The sequence below is a fragment of the Haliotis rufescens genome, unplaced genomic scaffold (genome assembly GCF_023055435.1).
Source record: "Haliotis rufescens isolate VD_foot unplaced genomic scaffold, xgHalRufe1.0.p SCAF_158, whole genome shotgun sequence".
In the NCBI taxonomy this organism is placed as follows: Eukaryota; Metazoa; Mollusca; class Gastropoda; order Lepetellida; family Haliotidae; genus Haliotis; species Haliotis rufescens.
Genome location: NW_025963844.1, coordinates 137,079 through 148,635, shown reverse-complemented (window position 1 = coordinate 148,635; position 11,557 = coordinate 137,079). Strand labels below are relative to the sequence as shown.

Genomic DNA, 11,557 nt, shown 5'->3' with positions numbered 1-11,557 from the left:
CCTCCCAATCAGAGTCGTCGAGTAGGGGGCTAATTCCTAATGTAAACTTGTTATAACATTTCAACATTTTGCTATATAATGCGGAAATATGATACAAACGTTAGAAAAAGCATTGAAATTATACATACTAAATTTTGTAAATATACTTTGAAAATAGGATACAAATCTTCAAATGCTGCTGTTTTTGGTGAACTTGGAAAAACGAGAATTTCTTACACACCTGTGGGTGAGAAACCCACCTAGGGGCAAAGCCAAATCAATGCCGTTTTCGCCAGTTGACGTTTTGCCGAGGTGCCGTTTTAGCTATAACCCGCTTGTCACATGAGAGGAAATAGTATTTCTCTGTGAGCTGAAGGAACTATTCACACACGAAAATGGTACATAAAAGGCTTAGTTTAAAACGATTTTTTCATCTTTGCATCCATATGAACATTATAATCTATTCTGTGCACGCTTTTGTCGCATTGTTTGTACTTCAAAGAGCGTACGTCAGATATGTTCTGGATGGTAAAGGGGGAGTGTCTGTGTTGTCAGAAATTGATGTCTAATTACATTGCATGATATTGTTGTGATTATTATCATCATTTTCTGTATATGTTAGCTGTTACTAGGTCATTGCGGTACTATATTCATTCTGAAATCTTGCCTTATCACAAACAGGTCATAACTGCTTACTAAAATATTAATCATCACCATTTTATCATCATTCTAAATGATATTGTTTCTCTGTTCTAGTTGGTCCTTGTATTAGGAGACCTACACATTCCACACAGATGTAACAATCTCCCTGCTCGTTTCAAGAAACTTCTTGTGCCAGGAAAGATCCAGCACATCTTGTGTACAGGAAATCTCTGTACTAAGGATTCCTTCGATTATCTCAAGACACTAGCCAGTGATGTGCATGTCGTCAAAGGAGATTTTGATGAGGTAAACATTGCTGCACCATCAAGTATAGCCACGATGTTCTTTTAACTTGAGGATGCATTAAGATACACTGTCATAGCTATATATGCTTCACGGTTTGTCATACAGGTTATGATTTGTGCGCTGTGTGAAATTGGGGCATTGTTTCTATGTAATTTCGATAATTATTTATTCATATATTGATCTAACTCATAAAGACTGAGACAATCGATGTGTATGTCTTTTCCTAGCTACACCGACCTATCAGCAGCAAGTCTTTAATCTTCTATTAGCAGTGACCATGATGACAGTGTTTGAAATTAAACATGAACATTAATTGACATGACGCTGTGTATGTTTGATAATATATGTTTTGGGGTCACTCGGTTATAATACTATAGTCATGATAGTAGACATGGTAGAGGTTTTTGATGAAGTAATATACTGAAAATAATGCCCCTCGACTAATGTGTGTTTAATTTTGGATGACACTTCCCATGTCCTTGTACATTCATAGTAAAAGAAACCTCTGAAGATCTGGGTTATAGGTCTTCAGCAACCCATGCTTGTCCCTCCTCCCGGGAAAATCTGGGTTAGAATAGGTCTTCAGCAACACATGCTTGCTATAAAAGGCTACCATGCTTAACATATGAAGTGACTAACAGGATTGGATGGTCAGGCTCGCTGACTTGGTTGATGAATGTAATTGTATCCCAATTGCATAGATCAATGCTCATGATGTCAATCACTGGAATGTCTGGTCCAGACTCGATTATTTACAAACCACTGTCATATAACTGGAATATTGGTGAGTGCAGCATTATATAAGGACATGGCTCCATTATGACAGGCTCCGCCATCATGCATGATAGCGGAGCTTCAAATTAAGACAAGAGACATAATTGGATGAAATGGTCGCGGATGTGGAGGTACTGGTGGACTACGGCAATGAGCTTAACCCCTGTTAAGCAACCCCAACTGCAGCAACCGCTGCCCTGCAACAACAGTTGCCAAGCAACCCATGTTGCTTACCGATGCAGCATCCGCTGCCCCGCAACTACCGTTGCCAAGCAACCCATGTTGCTTACCAATGCAGCGCCTGCTGCCCTGCAACTACCGTTGCCAAGCAACCCATGTTGCTTACCAATGCAGCGCCCGCTGCCCTGCAACTACCGTTGCCAAGCAACCCATGTTGCTATGCAGCTATCGCTGCCAGGCAAGTACCATTGCCAAACCATGAGCGAGGGCAACTATTGTTGCCAAGCTGACCATCCGCTGTAAAGCGGACACTAAGCCATTATCAATTATTTACAAACCACTGTCATATAACTGGAATATTGGTGAGTGCAGCATTAAAATACAAACAAACAAACAAATCATGATAAAAGGCACTTTTTCTCTTATGTGATATATAAATAAATATACATGCATGTATATGTTTTTTTCTCCAGAATATAAATTACCCTGAACAGAAAGTTGTAACAGTTGGGCAGTTCAGGATTGGTTTGTGTCATGGCCACCAGGTGGTGCCATGGGGAGACACAGAAGCGCTTGCAATGGTCCAGCGACAACTGGACGTTGACATCCTCATCTCAGGTCAGACACACAAGTTTGAAGCATTTGAACATGAGGGAAAGTTCTACATCAACCCTGGATCAGCTACAGGGGCTTACAATGCACTTGACTGGTGAGTGTTGCCGCAGTCACAACAGGGATGTTTCTAGACCTTCTCAGATACATAGAGAATCTCACCCAAGTGTCTTTTGATATCAACTATAGCAACACGAGTTGATAAAAGTGGAAAAATTCCGAGGCTTGTCGCCACTTTTATCAAGGAGTGTTGATATATTTGATATCAAAAGACATGAGGGTGGATTTTATTTATCATCCAACATCATTCTTTCAACTTTTTCAATTTGTAGACAGTAATTAGCAGTGTCTTCAGTGTAAAAAGTACTGCAAACAGCTTCAGTAGCAGAGCCATTAGTGATGTCATTTGATTGTGACGTCATGGTAACCAGTGACGTCACAATGGTCTGCGAAGCTACAGTGTAGATATCGCTTGATCTCATCCTAGCGATATCTCCTGTGAGAGCCAGTTTTGGATGATAAATATAGTTGGCACATCTTTCCCTGCACATTTTTGACAACTTAGTAATCGTCCACCATTTTGTAAGATGTTGTTATTGTCTCAAATCATGTGTAATTGCCATATTATACAAGAAACTGGTTGCAAGTAGTTTCGCTTCTTCGATCACAGGGATCAGTTGCTAATTTCTGTATATCATAATTCGATTTGACTTGTCTTTACCAACAAGATGAAAATATACATGATTTTGAAAAACACAAATATTCTGGTATTTACCAAAAATATTGTGATTTGCAGTTATGAAAGCTAAAACAAACATAAGTTCAGATATACAATGAACATGCTTTTATAACCAGATGGTATAATAATGGGATTATATTGTGATCTTCAGTTCAGATTTGTTTCTGGTGTTATGTGTTTGTGATCAGCTAAAAATGTTGTTTTTGCAAATGGAGAAACATTGTGTCACTGTAAAACTTGAGTTTATTCAAAATGTAAGTACATTTACCGCACGCTATAACCAAATTAGCACTGTATTGAAGGGCACAATAGTGAAGAACACTGGGTTAGTATTTCATATTATGGTTTACTGGTGTAGTACTAACTCCCAAACATTTCCCGATTCCTGCTATCAGGCTTCTGTTTGGTCTCTGTAGACATGTCCGAGGTGACTTGTATTTCACCTTCAGGACCCGTACAGAGGAAGAGGCTTTGATGCTTAGCTTTGTTTTTGCTTTGAATGCAATGATAAGATACCGCTAATTTTGGAAAATATGAACCAAATATTCCTCAACATGAAAACCTCTACAGTGAGTGTAGATTTACCAACAGGTATTACTGTTATAACAGGGGGCACGAAGGGCCCAGTCGTTTAAGGCACACCGATATGCTGTGCAGAGTTGCGTCCCTTGGGCATGCCAGAAACCTATGATTGTGGGTTCGAATCCCGGTTCGCCCCGATTATGTTTCAAGGCTTGTCAGCACCATACCCGTGCCTGTGGGTTTCACCAAAGTGGTAAATGTCCGAGACCTGCATCACTTAGGGCTTTCCTCCCACATTAAGCTGACGCGTCGTGATATAACTGGAATACTGTTAAAAGCGGTGTTAAAACCAACTCACTCACTCACTACTGTTATAACAAGTATTGTATATATAACATAATTGTGTGTTTCAGTAATGTAACTCCATCTTTACCAACATGTATTACCTGTCAGGGTTAGAAATTGGCACTAGTCCTGTAGTCCTTGCGAAACTTGACAATCTGCACAATAGTTAAGGTATCATAAGGACTAGTAGAAATTTGCCAATTTTAGGGGTTTTGCTATATGTTATCATTATAAGGACTAGTGGACTGAAACTGTTAGTTTCTACCACTGCCTGTTGTAACAAGTAATATACATATAATATAATTGTGTGTTTCAGTAATGTAACTCCATCTTTACCAACATGTATTACCTGTTGTAACAAGTAATATACATATAATATAATTGTGTGTTTCAGTAATGTAACTCCATCTTTCGTCATCTTGGACATCCAGCAGTCCAATGTGGTGGCGTACGTCTACAAACTCATGAACGACGATGTCAAGGTCGAGAGGATAGAATACAGGAAGTCATAAAGACACTTTGTTTATTGCTCCAATGATATTTAAGATGACAAAACCAGGGAGCGATGTCCCCTGTGGTCGGACGGATAAGCCCAGGACCACTGTGAGACGTAGATAAGCACTTTGCCACAATACGATACCTGTCATGATAGTATGTTTGGGCGTGATGCCCAAATCTCAATAACTCCATCATTGTGAATCACTGGAGTCTCATCCTCAACAGATTAGCTAACAAAACCTTAAACCATCGTGATGATGTCTTGCTATGTTGTTGCAGTTGATTCTGAGCCTGGAATTCACTGGTCCTTTTGAATGTCATTGTAGCAAGTAAAACTGACACTACATTAGGGCATTATAAAAATTTATAGAGAAATTAGATATCAACCATAAAATGGTCTATGTAGGAGAAATCACTCCGATCAACAGATGCTGATGGTTTCTCCACGACATCCTTTTTTTTTTTACAGTTTGGCCCGAAGCCAATCACTGTTTCACCAGTACACTGCAATATTAGATGTAATCGTATGGTACCAGGGATTTATCGGGACATCCTCGGAGGTTGATATTCAGCTCGCAGTGTACAGGAAATGTTGGTACCACGTGTACTAAATCCCTGTTATTTTGAAATAAGATCAGCTTTTGTTTGTCTCTGTTTATTCACACGGGTTTGTTCCAAAAATGTGTATCATGATAGATCTTGTATTATGACTCTTGTGTTTTATTTCAGACGTTTCTAAATATGTGTCCTGAGTTACTCAAACTGTGGCACAAGGCAAACTATTACAAACCAGGGCCACGTTCCACAAAGCAATCTTAGCCCATAGATAATCAAACTTTCATACTGTAACATTGACTTTCTTCAATTGTAGTGCTAAGATCACTTTATGTAACAGAGCCTTGGGTCCATTTCATAAAGTAATTGTAAAGCTACGGCTGTCATACCTCCTATACTATGACATAGACTTATGTCCCTTACTTTGGCATAGACTTTTGACAGTCATAGCGCTACGACTATCGTATGTCCTATACTTTAGCATAGACTTGTGACAGTCATAGTGCTACGACTATCGTATGTCCCTTACTTTAGCATAGACTTAGCATAGTCATTAGGTCCGAGGCTCATTCAATCTTGAGCCTCTTTACTTATCAATTTCTTACAAGCTCAGTGATGTTACTGGCCAACTAAGGTCATTAATGCCATGGGACTTGGGATTTTAGTTTTCCATTGATTTGTTGTATAGTATTGTCTTGTGAGTTATAGATGACACGTGTACGATGTGTAGATATTTTAATGATGTTTCACCTTGATAGCTGTCTGCTTCAGCAGTAGTTAACATGGTTAATACAAATAACATTGTTACCATGGCTACACGATATTATTCATCTTAATTCAGGGGACAAAGATCAGTGCAGATTTTCTTTTAAGAGACCAATGTTGCATCTTCGATTATCCAGTGTGTCATACCTCCATTCTGTTATTATGTATGACCTGGACCCATTCAGCACCTTAACTTCGTCTTGAGGCCGCTTGTATGGCCACATCACTAGAAATGAGGAGGCACAGGTGGCCCCGTCATCTAAGGCACTGCAGTTAACTGTCCAGAGTTGCGTCCCTTGGGCATTCCAGAAACCTATTATCATGGGTTAAAATCCCGATTCGCTCCAATTATGTTTCTAGTTTTTTTAGCACCATACTTGTGGGTTTCACCAAAGTGGTAAATTTCTGAGACTTGCATCACTTTGGCTTTTCTCCCACATTAAGCTGACACGCTTATAACTGGAATACTGTAAAAAAGCCGGGTTCTCCAACTTCACTCACTCACTATCGAAACGAAGCCATGGTGGTGAATATCGATCATAACAGAAGGGTGACAAGATGGATATTCAATGCTTGCACTGTTAGTTGCCCAACCCCAGTCAATTGTGATCGTAATGTTGAAGGAGTTATTAGAAATCTTACTGGCTTGTAGTTTATGACACTTAAGTTTGTGACATATATTTTAAATCTGTTCCATTACCCTCACATAAGTTGTGAGTCATCAACCGATGGGTGTTTGTGCTTGGTAAGTTTTGAACAAAGATGTACATATTTCTGTCATGCTTAGTTTTCTGGCACCACAATTGGCAGAGTTACTTCCCTTGGGAGTGACAGAATCAGATGATTCTTGTTTCGAATCCCAAATCTCCCTGATTATTATCCTGTCATGGGTCAGCAGGTCAGCATTATTACCTGTGGTCATGGCTTTCAGCAAAGTCGTAAAAATCCAAGACCTGCATCACTTTGGGCGTTTCTCCAACATCAAGCTGACAAGCCGTGGTTTAACTGTAATACTGTTCGAAGCGGTGTCAGACACAACTCACTCTTGTGTTAACAGATACATAAGTGTCAATTCTGATGAACCTTTCAGATATGAGCTGTTGACTGTATGATGAGACCAAGTCCCATCTGTTAATTATATGTTGTGTACATTTCCAAATGTAAAGTTATGTGTTTCTTGATTGTTATATCAGCTGAATAATTAATAAATATTTACTAAACCTAAAACCTTATTTTTTGTTTATGGGGAAGTTGATAACTGATATATTATGTTTATATTACCTTGTGTATAATACTTTTTTCTCATTGGTTATTGACCATGCTGACTGGACATTTTTTCTGATGTACCCTGCTGACAAATAAGGTATAAACTTTATAGTTCCGCTTGGAAATGCCAAACTTATAACCAAAGCATATGCAGTGATATGAGCATATTAGTTTGAAACTGAGCACCTATCACATGCAAACTTAACTGTGCATTTCCGATTGGAGAGTGAATATGTTTTCTGTGGGCTATCATGATATCCGTGAAATGGTTTGCTAGCCATACTGAATACGACATTTTCGATAAACGGGCAAAAATTATTATGGTGAGATGAATTCGTTGTAAATTGGTCTCCCACTACGCAGGATACACACATAGGCTCACACACAGGGTACATCACACCCTATGCCCCTGGGGTACATAGACTCACACACAGGGTACATCACACCGTATGCCCCTGGGGTACATAGACTCACACACAGGGTACATCACACCATGTGCCCCTGGGGTACATAGACTCACACACAGGGTACATCACACCGTATGCCCCTGGGGTACATAGACTCACACACAGGGTACATCACACCGTATGCCCCTGCGGTACATAGACTCACACACAGGGTACATCACACCCTATGCCCCTGGGGTACATAGACTCACACACAGGGTACATCACATCATATTCCCATGGGGTACATAGGCTCACATACAGGATACATCACACCGTATGCCCCTGGGGTACATAGACTCACACACAGGGTACATCACACCATGTGCCCCTTGGGTACATAGACTCACACACAGGGTACATCACATCATATTCCCATGGGGTACATAGACTCACACACAGGGTACATCACATCATATTCCCATGGGGTACATAGACTCACACACAGGGTACATCACACCATGTGCCCCTGGAGTACATAGACTCACACACAGGGTACATCACATCATATTCCCATGGGGTACATAGACTCACACACAGGGTACATCACACCATGTGCCCCTGGGGTACATAGACTCACACACAGGGTACATCACATCATATTCCCATGGGGTACATAGACTCACACACAGGGTACATCACACCATGTGCCCCTGGAGTACATAGACTCACACACAGGGTACATCACACCATGTGCCCCTTGGGTACATAGACTCACACACAGGGTACATCACACCATGTGCCCCTGGAGTACATAGACTCACACGCAGGGTACATCACACCATGTGCCCCTGGAGTACATAGACTCACACGCAGGGTACATCACACCATGTGCCCCTTGGGTACATAGACTCACACACAGGGTACATCACACCATATACCCCTGGGGTACATAGGCTCACACACAGGGTACATCACACCATATACCCCTTGGGTACATAGACTCACACACAGGGTACATCACACCATATACCCCTGGGGTACATAGGCTCACACACAGGGTACATCACACCATGTGCCCCTGTGGTACATAGACTCACACACAGGGTACATCACACCATATACCCCTGGGGTACATAGACTCACACACAGGGTACATCACACCATATGCCCCTTGGGTACATAGACTCACACACAGGGTACATCACACCATGTGCCCCTGGGGTACATAGGCTCACACACAGGGTACATCACACCATGTGCCCCTTGGGTACATAGACTCACACACAGGGTACATCACACCATATACCCCTGGGGTACATAGGCTCACACACAGGGTACATCACACCATATACCCCTTGGGTACATAGACTCACACACAGGGTACATCACACCATATACCCCTGGGGTACATAGGCTCACACACAGGGTACATCACACCATGTGCCCCTGTGGTACATAGACTCACACACAGGGTACATCACACCATATACCCCTGGGGTACATAGACTCACACACAGGGTACATCACACCATATGCCCCTGGGGTACATAGACTCTCACACAGGGTACATCACACCATATACCCCTGGGGTACATAGACTCACACACAGGGTACATCACACCATGTGCCCCTTGGGTACATAGACTCACACACAGGGTACATCACACCCTATGCCCCTGGGGTACATAGACTCACACACAGGGTACATCACACCATGTGCCCCTTGGGTACATAGACTCACACACAGGGTACATCACACCATATGCCCCTGGGGTACATAGACTCTCACACAGGGTACATCACACCATATACCCCTGGGGTACATAGACTCACACACAGGGTACATCACACCATGTGCCCCTGTGGTACATAGGCTCACATACAGGATACATCACACCATGTGCCCCTTGGGTACATAGACTCACACACAGGGTACATCTCACCATATACCCCTGGGGTACATAGGCTCACACACAGGGTACATCACACCATATACCCCTGGGGTACATAGGCTCACACACAGGGTACATCACACCATATACCCCTGGGGTACATAGACTCACACACAGGGTACATCACACCATGTGCCCCTGGGGTACATAGACTCACACACAGGGTACATCACACCTTATTCCCCGTGGTACATAGACTCACACACAGGGTACATCACACCTTATTCCCCGTGGTACATAGACTCACACACAGGGTACACCACACCATATGCCCCTGGGGTACATAGACTCACACCCAGGGTATATCACACAATATGCCCCTGGAGACAACTAATATTATGTTGAAACACAGTTGTACTTGAACACATCAGTTGTACTTGAAGGATGATAAGTTAACTGGGTGGCTTAGGAGCTGAAGGTACCTAATTTGTTGATTAACGCCGCACTCAGCAATATTCCAGCTATATGACAGCAGTCAGTAAATAATTGAGTCTGGACCAGACAGTCCAGTGATAGACATCATGAGCATCGATCTACGCAATTGGAACATTACTTGTTCATGTGATTGGATGACATTGAAGGTCAAGGTCACTCACTGTGCAATATTTGTCCCAAGGGGCTTGTTTGCACAATGTCTTGCGAGTACGAGCCGGAAATGCTAATAACTTTAAGATAGTTACATGCATTGGGCATGCATTTTCCCGAACCAGAAGTCATGTTATTTAAGGTGCCTATCAGTTTATCAAGGCAGCAAAGTTGTACTGCATTGGACATATGTTAAGTTAACTCACTACCTACGTGAAGTTAAATGGTTCAGGATATATGTGTCTGATCAGATATTTTAGGTCATTCAGGAAAGGTGGGGATGGGGCGGCTTCTGTTTTTGCATGCAATGCAAACACCTTCATAGTTTTAAACACAAGAGAAATTTTTGTGTCTTGAAAAAATATTTATTATCAAAGTGCAATATTTGAGACAGGCAGGAACCCATTGCTGGGTTGAGTGTAAAACGTTACTCAAATTACAAACATTATTGTAATACATAGGAACAATCGATACAAATATGCTATTAAACCTAGAAAAAACAATCTGATTGAGACACCATCCACATCAGTAAAACCCAAGCTTGTTTTGGTAAAAACCCAAAACATTCATACTTGAGAACTAATTATTTTGTTTTCACAGATGAACACTGAAAGTAAACAAGTAAACATTAAAGATAGACTGGAACGAGGCTCTGTTTCCAAGATGAATCAATCTGATTAAAATCGGACCTAATTTCTTGCTGCCTCTACACAAAGATCTGGAGACATCCCATTAAGGGTCACGTGAGACCGACCTTTCATCTGACCAATCAGAGCAATGATTACCAGATCGGGAACAGACAGAATGTGTTTTCTTATGCAACCTCAATAAGGTATCCAAACGACAGCTACAGGTTGAATGACTGAATCTGTCCAAATCTTCATCTGTCTCCCGCTTCAACTGGATAAACTTTTCAATGGAAGAGAATTTGCATAGCACTTGGGAAGTACTGACATACAATCTAGACCTACTATTAGACATTCCAGAATGTTCTTTTGTTCAGTTTGAAACTTTTTAATCAAGAACGTTGTCAAAATAGTTTTCAAAGCGTTGTCTTGAATGGAAGTCGCCAGTTTAAAAATAGTACCGTATCGCACGAGAAAGCTGTTTTCTGATTAACAAAAGTTGAGTTCTTGTTAGTCATTTCATTGGTCAGGCAAAGTTCATGAAAGTTCATTCTGAAAAACACCAGTAATGGGATTCCTCAGGTCTTTGTTTAGTGGGACCCAGGCCTATATCTGATTTCAATTACATTGGAAAATAAATATGAATTGTTTGATACGCATTACTTAGAAGTTGATAACAAAGTAGACGCAATTTATGGATATTATATGAACAACTTCTTTAATACTGTCAAGGCGACATTTCGGTTCTCTGTCCATCGTGTTGTGATCCTTCTGTTCTGTTGTTACTCATATTTTCCCACTCATGTCGAATTTGTTGTTACT

The 11,557-nt window shown here is 41.3% G+C and overlaps 1 protein-coding gene across 2 annotated transcripts; it reads left to right on the top strand.

Annotated features, from left to right (window-relative positions):
- The first annotated feature begins 273 nt into the window (after nt 1–273).
- On the top strand, nt 274–7,144 carry LOC124142094 (vacuolar protein sorting-associated protein 29). Of its 2 annotated transcripts, none has more exons than XM_046510366.2 (4): nt 274–377; nt 736–927; nt 2,355–2,590; nt 4,494–7,144. In XM_046510366.2, exons 1-4 carry the CDS (start codon nt 375–377, stop codon nt 4,609–4,611), a joined length of 549 nt encoding a protein of 182 aa, XP_046366322.1. In that variant the 5' UTR covers nt 274–374; the 3' UTR covers nt 4,612–7,144. The 2 variants fall into 2 exon arrangements, with proteins under 2 accessions (XP_046366322.1, XP_046366323.1); XM_046510367.2 differs by lacking the exon at nt 4,494–7,144 and adding an exon at nt 4,168–4,228.
- The last annotated feature ends 4,413 nt before the right edge of the window (nt 7,145–11,557 follow it).